Raw genomic sequence first — 19,973 nt, 5'->3', positions numbered from 1 at the left:
TTAGTCGGTGGGCAGAGGCTCTGCTGTAGTAACAGCTAAACTGATCTCTGCCGTGCGTTCGCATAGAACCGCACGTACACAGCGGAGCCAGCCAAATGCCTTCTCATAACACAAACACACACACACACAAAGACAGGGGTGACCTATGTGTGACAATTCATTGCTCAATTTTGCTCATGCTGTAGATGTTGGCAACATCTATCAGGGTTAGCCTAAAAATTTATGGATCTGAGTAAACCATGCTAATCCACCATTTTCCATATCATTTGATTGCAAATTTCGCTGGCTGAGGTTGTGACTGCACTTAAGTTATGTTATTTTCATGCATTAATTTTAACCAGAAATGGCGGCAGACATCGTACTGTTTAAAGTTGCCAAATCCAGTAAGACTAATGCTAAATTTAAAACAGAATTTCCAGAATAACCCAGAAAGACCACTTAAATGAGATGGGAATGGGCTAATTAGTGGCTTTACAACGAGCTAACTGGAAAAAGAAGTGAAGGAGTCAGCAAATCTTCAGTTTCCCAGAGTTCATCTGTGAAAGTAATAATCTTATCCGGACAGCAGTGATCTACATGATAGCCCGGGTTGTACAAAGACAAAAAAATAAAAATACATAAATAAAACTAAATGTACATATATATAATTCCCCGCACCTGTCACTTGCAATCAAGTCACCATTCAAAAGCACACTCCTTCCAGTCACTCACTGTCCGGGCTACCGTTCACTTCCCTGAACTTTACCAGACTCATTATATACTACTTACCTGTCTCTACTCACCCTTAGATTCCCAAGGTTCCTCCTACGCTGATCTCCCTCGCTCCTGGATCCCGTACCCTCTGCATACCTGCAAAGAAACCCATATTCAGTACTCGGCTAAGAACCATTAGAACTATCATTTCTGTTGGATACTCACCCGCCTTTGCTTCAGTCAATCCGCCACATCCATTCCTGTCAATAAACCTGCTATTTCATTCTCTAACCTGTTGTCTCCGGCTTTATCTGTGACAGAAGACCGGACCAATACAGTCACCTCCATGGATCCCCGACCTTCCACTCCCGCGGATGTCCTCGAGGAGCTGGTGAATGCACTCCGTACCACTCTCATGCCAGCACCAGCTCCTCAAACTGCCTCTGTTAGTCCCATGGTCATGCCTCCTTCCTATGCAGGTGATGCAGCTGAGTGTGGTGGCTTTCTCCTTCAGGTTGCGCTGTTTATCAAAATGCAGCCGCAGAAATTCACAACGGAGCGCACCAAGGTAGCCTTTCTGATTTCACTCCTTTCTGGCAGAGCATTAATGTAGGCGAAGGCAATATGGAATGCCAATAGCCTCATAATTCATTCTTATGAAGCATTTACTAACCATTTCAAGGAAGTGTTTGGCTATGCTACAGGAGAGCTTTCAGTGTCAGACCAACTACTGCGGCTGCGCCAGGGCGCCCCTCCCATCCACGATTACACACTGCAATTTCGAACGCTGGTGACGTCCAGCGGATCGAACGAGGCAGCGCTGCTCAGCGCTTATCGACAGGGATTGGATCCCCGAATCCGCACTCAGATGGCGATTTATGATGACAATTTTGGATTGGAAAACTTAATGTCAAAAGCCAATCGTATCACCCAGCATATCACCCATCATATCAGCCTGCCACACTCCAGCAGCACCCACAGCCAGTTCCCCAGTACCAGAGCCCATGCAGGTGGACTCTACAAGGCTCTCTCCCTCTGAACACGCTCTCCGCCTCGCGGCAGGACTCTGCCTCTACTGCGCGGCCACGGACCATTACATCGGAACCTGCCCTGTCCGACCCCCACGTCCAGAGGTGAGTACCCTTCAATTTGAACCTGAAATCTCCAAACTTTCCATACTATCAGTGCAACTCCTCACTCCAGATCATTCCATTACAATCCCTGCCCTCGTCGACTCGGGCTCCTCAGGCAACTTCATCTCGCAGAACCTACTAAAACGTCTTCTCTTGCCCTGCACACGCCAAGCCCGGGAGCTCAGAGTCGAAACCATCCAGGGAAAACTGCTAGGGAGTGGGCGGGTTAAATTCAGAGCTCCTCCGCTGAGGCTCAAGATCGGCAACCTGCATGAGGAAGAGATCACCTTTCTGGTACTGGAGGAACCCACTGTGGATATCATCCTGGGACGCCCCTGGCTCATTCTCCATTCTCCGGAAATCAGATGGGACTCATGTGAGGTAACTCGCTGGAGCGAGTTTTGCCTGCAGCACTGCATCTCTGCCCTTCCCAAGCAGTCTCAAACTCCTCGCACGACTCAAATAGCCTCCACTCACATCGAAAGTCCCGAGTCGTTGGAAACACCCACCGTCCCATCTGATTATGTGGTGTTCCAGGATGTTTTTAGTAAGCAGGAGGCTCATCCAGGAGGCAGTTTCATTCGTCCCTCCACATCACCGGCCACATCCAGTTTCTACTTCGTGGGCAAAAAGGACAGGGGCTTAAGGCTAAGCATTGATTACCGTGTTCTAAACTCCCAGACTGTGAAACATCCTTAACCACTTCCCCTGGTCCCTGCTGCTCTCGAGGAACTCCGTGGGGCACGCATCTTCTCCAAGCTGGACCTGCGCTCTGTTCGAGCTCGTTCGAATCTGGGAAGGCGATGAGTGGAAGACAGCCTTCATTACCCCATCTGGCCACTACGAATATCTCGTTATGCCGTATGGCCTTTCCAACGCACCATCTGTCTTCCAGGGATTTATGAACGAGGTGTTCCGGGAGTTTCTCAATGACTTTGCAATAATTTACAGTGATGATATACTCATCTACTCCCGGAACCAGGCCGACCAGGTCCTCAGGAAGCTCCGCCAACACCATCTCTACCTGAAGCTGAAGAAGTGCGAGTTCCATCGCCCCCACCGTACAGTTCCTCGGATACGTTATCGGCCAGGAGGGAATTCAAATGGACCAGGCGAAGGTAAAGGCCATTACGGAGTGGAATCGGCCCCAGTCAGTGAAGGAGCTCCAGAGTTTCCTAGGATTCACAAACTTCTATCGTCTCCTCTTTGCTCCAAGGTAAGCCCAAGTCCCTGTCCTGGAATCCCAGCGCCCACGAAGCCTTCGAACAGCTCAAAACCGCCATCAGCACGGCCCCTATCCTTCGTCATACCAATCCTCAAGTCCCGTTTGTGGTGGAAGTGGACACATCTTCCCCCTGGGTTGGGGCCGTGCCGTCTCAACTGTATGGAGAGCCTCCAGCCTTGTGCATACTACTCCAAGAAACTGACCCCAGCAGAGCAAAACTATGATATTGGTAACAGAGAGCTACTCGCCATTAAATTGGCCCTAGAAGAGTGGCGGCACTGGCTAGAGGGAGCAAATAATCCCTTTACTGTTGTTATGTACCACAAGAACCTTCAATATCTCCAAGATGCAAAAAGACTCAATCCCCGTCAAGCCCGCTGGGCGCTGTTCTTCACCAGGTTTCACTTCACCATCACCTACCGGCCTGGCAACCGTAACTGTAAGGCGGACGCATTGTCACAAATGCACTCACCAGATGCACCCTCTGAACCTGAGCCAATTCTCCCTCCAGCCCTAATTGTAAGTCCCATAGTATGGAATATCAACAAGGACATCCAAGCCGCCACTCTCACCGAACCAGCTCCGCTGGGAGGCCCAGAAGGGAAGACGTATGTTCCCACATCTCAGCGACTACCCCTTCTGGGCTCAGTTCACAATGTACCGGGCACTGGACATCCAGGCAGCCAACAGACCCTCTTGCTCCTCCAAGCTTGGTACTGATGGCCCAGTATGTCCCGTGATGTCATCAGGTACGTCCGAGGGTGCTCAGTCTGTGCCATGTCTAAATCCCCTTGTCACCTCCCCGTAGGCAAGCTCATGCCACTGCCCATACATCGATTTCGTAACAGACTTACCCAACTCTGATGGCAACACCTGCGTTTTAGTGGCAGTAGCTTTTTTTTCGAAAGCCTGCAGACTAATTCCCCTCAAGGGAATACCCATGACGCTAGAAACTGCCGAGTCGCTCTTCACACGTCTTCAGGAATTACGGAGTCCCAGAGGATATCGTCTCAGCGGTCCGCAATTCATCTCCCACATTTGGAAAGCGTTCTTCCAACTGCTAGGGGTGAGCTTGTCCTCCGGTTATCATGCCCAGACTAACGGCCAGACTGAGCGCAAGATCCAGGAACTCGGGCGTTACCTCCAGGCATACTACCAAGACGACCAGCACAGCTGGGCATGCCTCCTCCCATGGGCTGAGTATGCACAAAACTCCCTCTGACAAAACTCCACCGGACTCACACCTTTCCAGTGCATACTTGGCTACCAACCCCCACTCTTCCCATGGACTGAAGAACCATCGGAGGTCCCAGCTGTGGACTACTGGTTCCGAGCGAGCGAGAGAGTGTGGGACTCAGCTCAAGTCCACCTTCAACATGCAGTGCAGAGGCACAAAACCTTCGTGGACACCCAGCGTTCCTCGACTCCCACCTACCAGCCTAGAGACCAAGTATGGCTATCAACCCGGGATCTGCGCCTCCACCTGCTGTGCGAGAAGCTGAGTCCCCGCTACATCGGTCCATTCCCGATACAGAGGCAGATAAATGAGGTCACCTACCAGCTTCAACTCCCACCCAAGTACAGAATTCACCCTTCTTTTCACGTATCCCTCCTAAACCCCTTCTCTCCTTCTGCACCAGAACTCACGGAACCAGCGGAGCCTTCTCCTCCAGAGACCTTCGAACAGCCTCCGTCTACCAGGTCAAGGAAATCTTGGATTCACGGAGGCGGGGAGGCCTCAATGTTCTAAAGCAGCAGTTCTCAATCCTGTTCCTCGCGTTCCCCTGCTCTAGTCTGCACACGCTCTGCATCTCTCTCTCTCTCTATCGCTCTCTCATTCAGCTCAGCTATAACAATTAACTGTTCAAATTAATTTTCACATAGCTATGAGAAGCGTTAAACATGGACGCGCGTGCAGTTGCCGTACTCTATTAAAGCTTTAATCAGGATAAAACCGTATATTAAAAGCTAACATAAGCAGCAGCATTTACAAATAACAGCGCATCTAAAAGTATGAGACAAAAAAAACCCATAGGCCTACCATTAAAAGCTGTACTTGCAAAGGTTTTGCGTGATCCTCTTCAATAATATCCTCTGCTTCTCAACCGGGCTCAAACTAATACGCAATATTAACGCCGCCGCTGTTTATAATACAACCGGAGCACATGCCGCTGAGGTGAGGGGTGGGACGTTTAGACACGCACTAGAGGCGGTTTAGCCAATCACAACACACTGGGCTAGTTAACCAATCAGAGCCCATCACCTATTTCCGAGGGAGGGGCTTCATAAAAGAAGGAAATGATCAGTGCATTTTTCAGAGAAGGGACAGTGCGGTGTGGAAGAAAGGTAAATTATGTGAAAAATAATGTTTTTTTTTTTTTTTAACTAAGCATTTACACATGTTAGACTGCACCCCACAAACACAATCAATCCTAGAAAAAAAACAGTGAACCACCCCTTTAAAGCTTTCCATGTCACAATTAATTACAAGACACACAACGACCAATAGGGTTTGGTGTCACTGACGTCAATCCCTCGATGCCATGCAAAGTTTAAAGGGGTCATATGAAAAGAACATTACTTTGTGTGTTTGGTGTAGCACAATGTGTTTACATGGTTTAAGGTTCAAAAAACACACTATTTTCCACATACCGTACATTGTTGCCCCTCTTTGCCCTGCCTTTCTGATTTTTACAAAGCTCATCATTCTGAAAAGCACAGTGTGTTCTGATTGGCCAGCTATCAGTGTGTTGTGATTGGCCGAATACCTCAAACGTGTTATGGAAATGTTATGCCCCTTACCATATATGGAAACACACAGCATCTCCACGACATGGTGGTGGCAAAAACACTTTGACGAGAATAAAAGTTACGCCTTCTTTCTTTGCATGTACATTTGGGCGGTGTTATGCAAATCTTCCAACACAGTGACTTTGTGGGGACATGTTTGAATGAGGCGTTTTAGGAAGGCATGAATGAGTCTTAACTTATAGAAAGATTATCTCTTTGGGCTTGAGACTATAATCTTTGCGACTTTACGGATCTTATATATGCACGAACAGCTTGTAACACTCCAAAAACAAAAGAAAACATTAAATGGTGTCATATGACCCCTTTAAATAAATAAATAATTTTGTATTCTACCTTCTCTGTTTATTCCACGGGATGCCAGGAATTACACAAGCTTCAGTTTGGATCCAGCACCTTACAAAGACAAGACCTGAAAAGACCGAACACCTGAGAAAAGATGATGCCAACCCCTCAGAAGACCTCAAATGATACCAACCCTCTAACAACATACAAAACTTCAAAATTTTGCTATAATGGAAATCAACTTGAGATAGTCACCACTGATAAGCTATTACTAAATATAATGTAGCGTCTTTAATTTTTTGTAAAGCTGCTTTGCAATGATTTGCATCGTGAAAAGCACTATAGAAATAAACTTGAATTGAATTGAATTGTATTCCAAAGCGATTAAATGATGACAGAATGCTTGAGGTTCGTCCCTATTAAATTCATTGCACTGTTCTATGGTGACATCCTATAAAAGTCGCGAAAAACCCCTTTGGTTTGATAAACAAAGATTATTTAAGACACTGATGTTGATTATCTGTACTAATACTGTAATACATTTGTTTTTATGTCTTACTGAAATGTCTTACTGAAAGACAGACATTTCTAAATCATTTTACCACAAAATGGAAATGTGTTCCTACCAACTATCACTGAAAGACAAGAGCTACTCCATAAATGGAGGGAATGACTGGTGATGTTCTGAAAGCCGCAGACGGCATGTTGGATCCGTCGGAGACAGGCTACAAAATGGACAGACTGTGAAAGAACATTCTAAGTCTTGGTTTACATTAGATCGTGCCTGAAGAGTAGGAGATAAGCATCTTCAAAAGCTGCCTGGCGAACCTCAGCTATTAAACATACAAAAGAATCATTTTATTATTGGCATGCCGCTGACGGCGTGTGCTTTGCACAAAATCCATCTTGTAGCGAGATTGCTAATTCTGAAAGAAACGAACTCAGTGGAAACTAAACCACGTGGGCATTCGCACTTGGTTCCATCTACCAACGTTTTTGGGTTCTTGTTAAAACATGCCCTTATCAGCAGAGTCTTTAAGTCTTGGAACACCCTCTCGCCAAGCCAACGGGACTGACAGAGAAGGCACACAACTGAGAAAACCACATTTTAGAAAGGCAAAAAGATTCCTTGGCACCTCGTAAGTCCTCTTATTGAGTTTTTACAAGATGGTCTGGTGTCATTTCTGGCCTGCGCTGCCCAGTTCGTGCCATCAGCCCAGTGAAGCATAACAACAGTGCGGCACTTTATGCCGAATGCTTTCATGACCTCAGTACAGCATTAATTGGCCAAAGAAGGTTCAGGGCATCAGATGGGAAGGTGAGCACGATGTCTCACTCTATTGGGAGGTCTCTGCGCCATAACCAATCCAAACACACGACTGCTTGTTCCTTTCAACTTTATCTAAACACTACTCTGAGGAATTACTAGTGAAAACACGTTGCCTCCAGCGAGCAATTCCCTCCACTCAGTCACAACCGCACACGCATTGGGGTTCGGCAGACTCCTCTATCACCGCGTTCCTCCAGGTGTTGTTGTTTTTTTCTAGGAATGATGATAATTTCAACTTGGTAAATGGCTGACAGGAAGTAAAGTAATGTGTGGTTTTTGGATTTACATCATTCCTGTCATAATTTATTGGGGAAAACCTGTGAGATATGATGGTTCAAAATATTTTAAGCAGGGATTACATCAAAGTAACACTAAAAGGCTTGGATGTTGGGAACACAGACAATATTTATTGCAATAATGTTAGAACTTCACTACCTTTCAAAGGTTTGGGGTCAGCAAGATTTTCTTTTGAAAAGAAATTAACACTTTTATTCAACAAGGATGCATTACACTGATCAAAAGTGACAGTAAAGACAATTAGAATGTTACAAAAAGCTTCCATTTCGAATAACTGCTGTTCTTTTGAACTTTATATTCAAAGAATCCTTAAAAATGTATGATGGTTTCCAAAAAAAGTATTAAGCAGAACTGTTTTCAACATTGATAATGATAAGTATTTTTTCTTAAGCATCAAATCAGCATATTAGTATGATTTTTGAAGGATCATGTGACACTAAAAACTGGAGTAATTATGCTGTTAAATTGTAATAATATTTCACGTTTTTACTATTTTTACTCTACTGACCAAATACAAACTTGGTGAACACAAGAGCCTTCTTTCCAAATGATTAAAAATCTTACTGACCCCCATACTTTTGAATGGTTGGTGTATGACAAAAGTTTGAATAAAACTAGCAGGATTTGATTTTACAAGTAAAAACAAATGTGGGTGGTAATCAGAATTCTACAGCTATGAAAAACAGCTATGATCCTCTCTTACCAGGAAAACATGGTCATGACGCTCTGGTTGACGGCATTGCCATGTAAATATGTGGTTGAGTACAATGCCATGTAACTGGCGCCAAGAAATTCTGAGACATTCTATTAGGAACCGTGAATACTGTGCAATACCAAGGTATTGCAAACTGGTACTTCCCTGTGCAAAAATCACCACCACAAAGTGTCTAGATATAGCTCATGTTCCTCTTTTAGTGCAAACCTCTGAGCCCGTTTTCTCAGCCACCGGGCGAAAATTGTACATTCAACTGCTCAGAAATGAGCCACGAAACGTCATCATTCATGTCCGCCAAGGTTCAGGGTTCGTTACAATCCTTAAGCCTAAATATGGCAACTGGAATATTGATTCTTGCCTTAGCAAGCACCACTAATTCCTAACAATACATGACTTCCAATTAACCCAGCGTAAAATATGGTTTACTTTACAGTCTATCACCATGCCGGCACTTAACTCATAACATTTTCCACAGACCTACAGAGGCAAAAATGATTATGAAACTCATTGGTTTCACATTTGGTTTGGTTTTCGATGGCCATCCCCCACTCACCGTGCCGCTGACTCTGACATCATACAGGCGTGCCCATTCATCCTCATGGCTGTCCACCATCATGACGCTGTCCTCCTCCTCCGAACCCCATTCTGCCTGCAGGTCCAACCGTACCTCCTCGCCGAGGGAGTGCATGCCAATGGCAGGGAAAAGCCCATCTGGAGCCACCGGCACCACCACTGACCCCACCTTCCATTCACACACACATAAAGAGAGCTCTGTTAAAGCATTCCATAAAGTTAACCACTATTTTACAGCACATTATAACTGAGAATAAAGACTGCTCTTTGAAATGATGTCTGTATCACTCCTGACCCTACTATCTGGCCTGCAGGAAAACCAGTCATCAGAAAACAACCCTCAATTTGAAGACTAGACTATTGTGTGTTCAAAGACTTTATCTCTACAGATTCTTGTAACCACTGTAATGGAGTAATAAACAAAACCATTACACACAATAGACTACAGAACTCATAGTTTGATGCAGATGTTATGTGATTAGCTAAAGAATGCTTAAATCTATAGTGTCTAATTATTTTTACATAGGGTTGGCAAAGTTAACACTTGCAATTAATTAAATGTGTTTAACACTGTTTTATTTTGCAATTTGATTATTTATGTAAATACAGAATTAAAGGGATGTTTAGAAGCTTTAAACTTAGATAAGTCTTAAATTTAATTTAACCTAAATCATCTATAAATGTCAGTTCATTGATATATTTTATACAGTCAACATAACTACCATTCAAAAGTTCAGGGTCAGTAATATTTTTAAAAGTTTTTAAAAGAAGTCTCTTTTGCTCACCATGGCTGCATTTATCTGGTCAGTAAAAACATATTGTGAAATATTATTAAAATTTAAAATAACTTTTCTATTTGAATATATTTAAAAATGTAATTTTATTCATGCGATGCAAAGCTGAATTTTCAGCATCATTATTCCTGTTGATTTGGTGCTCCAGCAACATTTCTTCTTATTATTGTGATGTTGAAAACAGTTGTGCTGCTACATTTTTTGTTGGAAACTGTGATACTTTTAAAGATTAGCATTCTTTTAAAGATTTTTTTTATGACAATGTAAGTTACTTACTGACTCCATAATTTTCAACAGCAGTGTTCATCAGCAATACACTAAGTATTTGCATTAGCATTACTGTAAATTGGTGACATGTGCTGTGACTTTGATACCAAGGCATGGAGACTCACTTCCTTGCCATTCTTTGTAAAAAACACAGTGAGGAGTCCGGCATCGAAAGTGTCTGCATAGATACCGCAACCGATTCGGTCACCACGGTTACATTTAGGACCAAACTGCTGGCCGACGGGGTTACCATTGTAAAGCCTGTGAACAGGAGAGATAGAGTCATCAATGACATACAACTGGAAAGATTCATGGAAAAAAGAAGTGATCTTGAATCAAAAAAATGTCACCAGGCAACCAACAAAACAAAGTTGACAAAAAACACATTTTGTTTAAAAGAACAATTTAATAAATTATCTATCAAAATACCTTAAATATTTAAACAAGACAACAAATTAAAAAAAAAACGAACTTACTTTCCATCATCGGCATGGTAAGCTATTGAATGTGGAAGCCAGCCAGGCTGATGGTCAAGTTTGTAATACTGGGGAACCAGCCCAACAGCAATCGTCCCTCTCACCCCAGTATCTATAATGGTCACCTTGAAGAAGCATAAAAACCATTAAAAACACATGGGCATCTGTATACGTGCGGCACAGCTAACCAGTTCTGCTTTTTTTATGACAGTTTGTTCTGAAATGACTAAAGGGCAAAAGACGGCTTTCAGGGACTTCTAAGCAAATGCCACCGGTAATGTGCGTCACGAGCGGCACTGATTCCAAAATAACAGACGGTGTTGGAATCAACAGTTAACAAGAAGCATTAGGCTGAGTCACAGGATGGAAATGTCAGGTAACCTGCTATTAAGAATTTGAACGTCCCGGCTACTACTTATCTCTCCCTTTGTATGCAAAGCATCTCGAGAACAACTTCCACACCCTCTTCACGGCAACCTCCTCAGAGCTAGTACATTTTCAACATACAGCTAAGAAATTTGGAAAGGACTACCAAAGCTCATTTGTTAAATTTTCTCATGATCATAAATCAAGTTCTCAGACAGACAGAGCGATTGGTTTCATTGAAAATTCAACATGGAATAAGATTTGTTGATCTTGAGGGACTATCATGCAAAAAAAATTGATTAATCCCAATGCATGTGACTCAACAATTGCAGCCGTACCCTCGGAGGGGGCAAGCATAGACAAATTTACCGTTATTGCTCTACAAACTAAACTTAACTCTGCACCCCCAGCCAAAACCACACACGGGTGTAGAAAAAGGACCCCAACGATTCCCACAGGTTTAAGTCCAAGTCTTCCTGGTTGTCTCTTTCGAGGATTTGCTTTCCAAGCTTTGAGAAGCGACTGTAAATTCTAATACCCTACATACAAAAGCTTGCTGCTGGATTTAAAGCCTTTCCTGCTGCGAATACAGTGCACAATGATTAATTTAAGGGCACTAAATTATTTTTACCACAGCTTCAACAAAGAACCGTGCCATGAACCTTGTGGCTACAAAATTCCACGCCGGAGCTCCAGGGAAAATAATCAATTACACTAATAGAGATATTTCCACTTGACTAAGGACAAAATTGATTTGCACATGCACACGTGAGCACCCTGAGAAAACAGAGCAGAGGTTAATCACTGTATGGCACTTCAGTGTTGAAACAGGCAGTGAAGGTGCGGCAACACGGTCCAATTTTGATGGAGCGTTGACTTCCCTGCCCACAGGGGCTGAAATGAAACCCCTGTGAAAATGTAATGAGGAAACATGAGGACGACGCTGACGCAAATCCCGACTGGCAGATGACCTTTATGGAGAAGAAGGGAAAAAAGTTCCCAGACTTAGCCAATCTGAAGAATTCTGCGTCACCATCAGGTGATGTAGAGAATGTATAAGGCAAGAGCGAGTTCTTTATTGATTACTCATAGCTCGCTGCTGAAGATGTCACATTCATTCCCACTGGCTGCGGATATTCCCAGGGTGCACAATCACGCACTGAGTGACGCTATTGGTCAACAAGATTGCGATACAGTCCGGTCTGAGATATTTGCTTTGAGAATTTTTTTACAAATAAGATTATTAAATTAGAATAAATGTTACAGTCTCATTAATTCCTTAAAAAATGGGCAGAACCAAAACACAGACTCAGATTTTACAGAACACTCCTTGATTTAAGAGACAACAAGGATGGGTATGAAAATCAACAAAAATCAACTGGATGTGGATTGCCTATAATTACTGATAAAAATTTGGTTTTAGACTAAGATCTAAAAAAAAAATAAAAGTATTATATCATAACAGAATTAATTAATTTAACAAACACTACTGTTCAAAGGTGGGATCGATAAGATTTAAAAAAAAAAAAAAAAAAAAAATTAAAAAAAAAATTTTGTTTTTATTTTAATACATGGGGATACACTAATTTGAACAAAAGTGACAGTAATGACGTATAATGTTACAAAAGATTTCCATTTAAATAAATGATGTTCTTTTGAAATTTATATTAATCATAAGGATCCTGATAAGAGTTGTAAAAATGCCTTGTAAAAATTCATAAAAACGTTACTGAGCAACTAATGAGTAACACTGTTTCAGCGCAGATTTTCCTTGCACTTTGAACCCTGTCTAACAAGAAGATAGCGCCATGAGCTCATGCGGCACTCTCAGAATAAATGCAATTTGTGTGTGTATTAGAAAACATAACGTTCTACTGTTTATTTGTTTAAGGCCATTTCACGATTTCAATCATCATACAGTAACCACCCCTTCCTCTTTTTATTGAAGACATGAGATGCAGTGCGAAACAGTCTCTCGCTGTCGGTGCTTGTAATGATTTTTGTGTCTTTCTCGGACAGTTTTAAATGCTTCCATACTGCCAACATGTTTGCTGCATTAGTGCACGCCTCTATTTGATCGCGTCACGCCATTGTTCGGTACAATTTATTTGGTCTTTTCGCTTATTTGGCCGAAAGAGATTTTTTGGCTATTTTCGGACAAATAATTTCAGTTGCTGAACATTCAGTGCATCCCTATAGTTATTATCACTAGGGCTTCCCACTAATAGTCAACCAAAATTTTTTTAGTCGCAAAAAAGAAGAAAAAAAAACATATCCACAGGCGAAGTCACGCAGTCCGTGACGGACAGATCGTTAACGGCTGGTCTATGTGGTAGGCTAGTACATCGGGCAGGACACCCAAATGCTAGCCTATCATTCATTGAACTCAAATGTGGCTTATCATCTGAAATATGTAAGTATTAGCTGTTTTACATGGCCACTCAATCTAATGTTAGGCTAACCTAGAAAAATGTGCGCTATTGAAGTGTCTGTGTGGAGTGTAGAAGCACGCTCACTGCAGGACAGATGGAGGCGCCGGTGCTCTCACATGCTCTTAAAATACTTATTTTTGGTCATACAGATAGGAGTTATACATCTTTCGAATCTGTAAAGACTCTACGTTTATTTATGTGCACTCACAATAACAACAAAACACTGCGCTTTTGTGAAATAATGAAAGCAAACAGGATAAGCTCTCTGGCGTCTATGTCTCTGTGAACTTGAGTGCGAAACTCCATGTATATTTGTCTTACAGACATGAAAAAAATGTATCTATAGAGAGCAAAATGTCTACTTTCAAATGAACCAATTCAAATGGAAAACAAATATTCTCTGATTATGTAATCCGTATGAAACATGCATACAGGTGCGTCCACTACTGTGGAGATGACGAGTCAGTGTCACCGACTTCATCCCTTAAACTGAAAACAAGGAAAGCACAGTTTATCAATACATTATTAAAATGTTAATGCAGCCTCCTTACGGTTTTTCCCCGACACATTCATAATCATTAGCTTCGTTGTGGCAAGCTTTATAAGTGTGCTTGAGAGCTTAGGCTATGTAGGCAATTAAAGGCTTATTATAATGATTTAAATTGTTTATTAATAAATGTGCGATTAGTCGACTAATGCTTCAAATGAACGACTACTAATCGACCAGAAAAATCCTTAGTCGAGGGCAGCCCTAATTATCACAACCTACATCTGCACAAACAATAAGTAAAACATGCAGCTCTCGTTATGAATGAGTCACTACCACAACACTGCATGCTAAATATAATGCAACGGTCTCCTAAATGGTCACAAAAACACAGAAACTTAATAATAATCTCTGTGGAAGAATACATAAGACAGCAACTTCTAAAAAGTAGCTAATACTTTATGTTGATAAGAAGTTTCAATTAATAAATTATTAAATTAGTTTTTATCATTATATGCATTTTAAATTGACTAAAAATGACAAAATATTGACTACATTTAAAGGCTTTTTCATCAAAGTACAAAGAAGACAAAACCTATATTTGAAAAGAAAAACAAAAAAAAAACACTGGCTCTCCGTAGGACTCATCTGAGTTTCATACAGGGTGTTACTTTCCAGCTCCAATCCCCCAGAGAGGAAGTTCATCACACCAGCTCAATCTGCCAGCAGCAGAAAACCCATCAGAGCTGTCTCCTGCCTCAGATACACATCCAGGCAGCGTCTGCTACGCTCCATAAATTAAATAACGCTTGCCCTCTCCCAAAGACTAATTTATAGCCCAATCCCTGCGAGTTTTCCGGTACTTAATCACCTGGGAGCTTCTTTTCCAAACTGGATTTTATGGCAAAGTTGCTAGAGAGGTAACGGTGCTATCTGAGCATATCAACTCAAAGGGCAGTGTCTATTGTGATGTGCATGGACACAGGAAGCATTACACATTTTAAAAACAGATTACTAGCAGCTCTTGGAAGTGGTTGTTGACAGCCATAAATTTGTTAGTGATTTTAGCTCAGAACGATTTCATGACCTGATTTGGACAAAATCAGTCGTTAATAATTATCAAAACTGTCATAAAAGATCTTGATTACTAAGTTTTTCAAACAGCATTCACTTGTGAAAGCTCATTTTCTTTCCAAAAATTTACATGCAGGACTCGACATTAACGCTTGTCCGGGACAAGTGAATGTTTTGGATGGGCAAGTGAAAGAGAAATTTACTTGCCCAATCGGACAAGTAACTTGAAAATGTTAATACCAAAAACAATAATATCTGTCTTTATTTGTGATATAGCGTTTGTTATAGGGGTGTGTGATATATATCGTCTGCGATAATATCGTAATTGTTGTTTTAACGATGTGTGATTTGACATTATCGACTATATTGCAAAAATCAAACAAAACACACCTACAGAGTGCACGCATACATTAGGCCTACGTAAAGAAGTCCACTAGGTTAGATTAGTGTTTCCCAACCGGGGTGTCGTCTGTCGAGAGCAGGGGTGCCATGTAAAAAATCCTTTTTTAATATCTTTAAATTGCTAAAATGTTCAAAAAACATATAATATCCATTTCTGATGTCGCCAATAATTAGAGATGCACCAAAATTCCGGCTGCCGAAAATTAGTTCATCACTCAGGATTCACTTTCACGTGGTGGGATGCTCTGCGTATTATCCCGCTAGGTTAGATTAGTGTTTCCCAACCGGGGTGTCGTCTGTCGAGAGCAGGGGTGCCATGTAAAAAATCCTTTTTTAATATCTTTAAATTGCTAAAATGTTCAAAAAACATATAATATCCATTTCTGATGTCGCCAATAATTAGAGATGCACCAAAATTCCGGCTGCCGAAAATTAGTTCATCACTCAGGATTCACTTTCACGTGGTGTGATGCTCTGCGTATTATCCCGCTCTATGCATGTGTGTGCTCCGCTCAGTCGCTCCACTCGTATACCGTTCATGCTCATCGGAACAGCAAAGTGAACTCAAAAATCGAGCCGACAGGAAACATCGATGTAGTACAGTATTGTTTCTGTTTGCAATAGCCCTACTGTGCTGTAACATAGTGTGGTATATGGGCAACTCTGGTAACGCTGCCCTCTCATTCATGATCTGCTAACCGCTATGTTATGCTCACGTGTACTGATAATAATAGCTTTCTAGGACTAAACATTATTTGGATAATTGGTTAAAAAAAAACAACAACAAAAAACCTAAATCTCTTAATAGCCCTACTGTTAGACCTACCTGAAAACCTAAAAAGCAATTTATTTCATTTGTAGGCCTATCATTCTTTTTTATTTGTGCTATCATTAGTAATTTCTTTATTTGTTCTTATTTTATTACTGACTGCTTACTTGTCATTTTTTATTCAATTCAAAGTTTGAAATCAAGCTAATTCATGCTACTGCAACAAACATTACCCCACCGTAAATACAAAAATTTGTGAGATATCTAGTTATAATGGTAATTAAACAATGTTTACATATGAATAAAAGCCTACATTAAAATCTGTCATATAAATTGGTCTCTTCATTAGAAATTAGCCTACTGATTGCCACCATTGATGGACAATACAATTTAATAATATAAAAAATATCTGTATGACAGTATATTCTGCAGTTCTTTCCTGCTTTACCGAATATCTATACTTTTCAAAGTATCATATCGAAGTTAGAAATTCAAGTATTGTAACTTAATTAATTCAAAATGAATTTAAATTAATTTTGTAGGGTGCCACAAATTTGTTAAAATTTCCAAAGGGTGCCGCGACTAAAAAAAGGTTGGGAAACACTGGGTTAGACTAGTGAACGTGTGCATTCTTTCACTGCATGATTCAGTATTAAAATGCATGAAGAATGATCAGAAAATTCAAGATATGGGGGCAGAAAATGTAAATATTTATATCATTTCATATAGTTAAACAATATCACACAAAGATCGAGCGTGTAATTAAATGTGTTTAAGCGGTTTTAGGTTCAAAAAACACATTATTTTCCACATACTGTACATTATTGTTTCTCCTCTATGCCCCGCCTTTCCGAAACACGTCGATTTTTACAAAACTCATCGGTCTGAAAAGCGAGGTGTGCTCTGATTGGCCAGCTATCCAGTGCGTTGTGATTGGCCGAATACCTCAAGCGTGTGATGGAAATGTTACGCCCCTTGCCATATTGTGATGCCTTGTCCCGGCCGGAGCGACGAGACAAAAACATTCAAACCCATTATAAACGAGGCATTTGTTGCATCCAGTGGGGACATAATTACGGATTATAATGACTTATACACTATAATGACTAATCGTGAGTCAGAACAGCCAGAATTGTAGTCTACTCTACCAGGATCAGGAAACAGTCTTCCATAAAATGCGCTGGACACATTGGAATATTTGGATTGGACTGTTCTAGAACAGTGTTGTAAATACAACTTAACCACTGATTTCTAGTTGTGTCCTCTTTTGGAAGGCCAAACAAAGTAGTTTCGTTTTCACAACAAAACACAGCATCACACACGGCTGGCTAGAGTGAGCGGAGGTCGGCGGCTAGAGAGAGTGGCGGACGGCAGCCTAGAGTGAGCGGAGGCCAGCTTGAGTGAGCGGCGGCGGGCGGGCGGGCTTGCGGCAACCACATGTGACGACCCCGGGCTGGACTCTGCTTTGGCCACGGGGAAAGCCGATCCGGCGATCCACAGCGCGAAGTTGATGTATTTCCTCAGCGACCAGCACGGATCAGCTCCAGGCATGACGAAGCGGATATCGTCCTCTTTTGGAAGACCAAACAAAGTAGTTTCGCTTTCACAACAAAACACACAGCGCCTTCACGACATGGCGGTGGTGGCAACGCCAATACTACAGCGAGAATAAAAGTTACGCCTTCTTTCTTTGCGTGAACATTTGGGCAGCATTATGCAAATCTTCCCACATCGTGATGTAGACATGTGGGGGCATGTTAGAATGAGCCGTTTTAGGTAGGCGTGGTTGACAGTAACGCAACTGTAATGTTCCCAGGTCCAGAAACATAGTAAAGACATCGGTAAAACAGTCCATGTGACATCAGTGGCTCAACGTCAGTTTTGCGAAGCTACAAGAAAACAAAAATAACAATTTATTTATCAATTCTTTTCCCCCGAGTTATGCCTTCCACCATTTTGGAGAGTACCCAAGAGCGTAATCGACATAATCAGCGTGGTTTACGTTCGGGGGAGAAAGCGCACGCATGAACGTAATCTCCAGCGTTGTTTACGCTTTGGGGAAAGTGTGCGTATGCATTGTGATACTCTGTGATAATGGCGGAAGACGTAACTCGGGGGAGAAGAATTGTTAAATAAATTATGTTATTATTATTTTCTTTGTGCTCAAAAAGTATTCTCATAGCTTCGCAAAACAGAAGTTGAGCCACTGATGTCACATGGACTGTTTTACCGATGTCCTTACTACGTTTCTGGACCTGGGAACATTACAGTTGCATTGCTGTCTATGCAGGGTCTGAGAGCTCTCACATTTCATCAAAAATATCTGAATTTGTGTTCTGAAGATGAACGAAGGTCTTACGGGTTTGGAACGACATGAGGGTGAGTGATTAATGACAGAATTTTCATTTTGGGGTGAACTAACCCTTTAAGAGACTTACGTTTTAGACACCATATTGCCTGTTTTTGTTCTATTTCGCCAACAGAAATAATTCCAAACACAGCCACAGCTCTGTTTTGCGTCTCTGAGCAACATGACGGTGTTTTGTTCCTGAATGAATCAATCGTTTAAATGATTCGGTTCAATCGCAATGACTCGCTTATTAACAGTGACTTGATGCCACCTACTGGCGGTTTTTATTTCACATTTAAAGTTTTTTTTGTTTTATTTTTTTTTATAATTTCAAATATCAGTATTCAACGTTTTGTGTATCAAAACATTATTTATTCATTTGTAACCACAGTTTAAAGCATTCCATGTCCCTCAGAGCTGCATTAAACAGTGAGTAAATATATCTATTCCACTTCAGATGCAGCTTCTGTGTTTCCTCTGCATTGCAAAGATTAATTTTGTTGATACTGATTTCACTTTATTATTTTGTTTAATATTTTATTTAAAAAGAAAAATTTAACTAAAACTAAATGTGACATGCTCACAAAATCTACGACATATACTCTATATAAACACTATACTATGTTTTGTATAACTACAATAAATAATTAGATTTATAACTCAATTTAAATGTCTTTTTTTCTCTACGGGCAAGTAACTTTTATACAACCACATGAGAATGCTTAATGTCAAGCCCTGACATGGTATGCTGATTAGTTCAAACTGCTGTGAAATGAATGATAGTCAAAGGCGAGATGAAAGTCAAACATTTGGACAATTAAAAACATCAAAAAAAAGTGTGACTGAGGCATACAATATAGGAAATCCACGAAATTACACTAGGTTAAAATAGTTTAAATGACTTGACTTGACATCTGTGTGCATACAGTTACATAAAGTTATTAGTACTTAGGTGACTGGATTTCCTAACAAAGGCAATAGAAAGGGTGTTTAAATGATTCTAATGTTATTAGCAACCTGACAACATAGGTGTGCTGCTTACCTCGAAGTAACAGTTTCCCTTTGATAAGGGGCGTGGAGCCACGTAGCAGCCAACTTCATCAGAGTTCCCTTGGTAACTACAGCAGGGAAGTAATAAAAAGCTTAATCTCCAATAACCAGAGCACTGTTGCTATAGGTACATTATTAAAATGTCCAGTGATGTGTGGACTAGCTGTTGAAATCACGTTGTGTTTCTACATGTTTCACAATGATATGGGTGAGAGCTACTTTTGGAGACCGAACAGCAGTTTATTTTCTAAGGATTCAAGCCAGAAGTAATTCAGAAAGATCAAGTTAAATCATAGCTGTCAATGCTACTGATCTTCAATAATACTACTTGAATATATATATATACATACATACATATACATGCATATATATATACATACATACATACATATACATGCATATATATATATATATATATACACACATGCATATATATATATATATATA

General features: G+C 41.2%; 1 protein-coding gene across 1 annotated transcript in view; it reads right to left on the bottom strand.

Annotated features, from left to right (window-relative positions):
* The window catches only part of spryd3 (SPRY domain containing 3), an 82,963-nt gene that overhangs the window by 51,895 nt on the left and 11,095 nt on the right, over nt 1-19,973 (bottom strand). The window contains exons 4-7 of the mRNA XM_016283954.1: nt 19,519-19,594; nt 10,597-10,721; nt 10,246-10,381; nt 9,004-9,228 (exon numbers count right to left, since the gene is read on the bottom strand). Of these exons, the coding sequence (XP_016139440.1) occupies nt 9,004-9,228; nt 10,246-10,381; nt 10,597-10,721; nt 19,519-19,594 (562 nt within the window). The remainder of the gene's footprint in view (nt 1-9,003; nt 9,229-10,245; nt 10,382-10,596; nt 10,722-19,518; nt 19,595-19,973) is intronic.

Source organism: Sinocyclocheilus grahami, unplaced genomic scaffold (assembly GCF_001515645.1).
Source record: "Sinocyclocheilus grahami isolate Dianchi unplaced genomic scaffold, SAMN03320097.WGS_v1.1 scaffold178.1, whole genome shotgun sequence".
NCBI classification, from domain to species: Eukaryota; Metazoa; Chordata; class Actinopteri; order Cypriniformes; family Cyprinidae; genus Sinocyclocheilus; species Sinocyclocheilus grahami.
The sequence above is the reverse complement of the archived record's forward strand: the minus strand, read 5'-3'. Positions and strand labels throughout refer to the sequence as shown.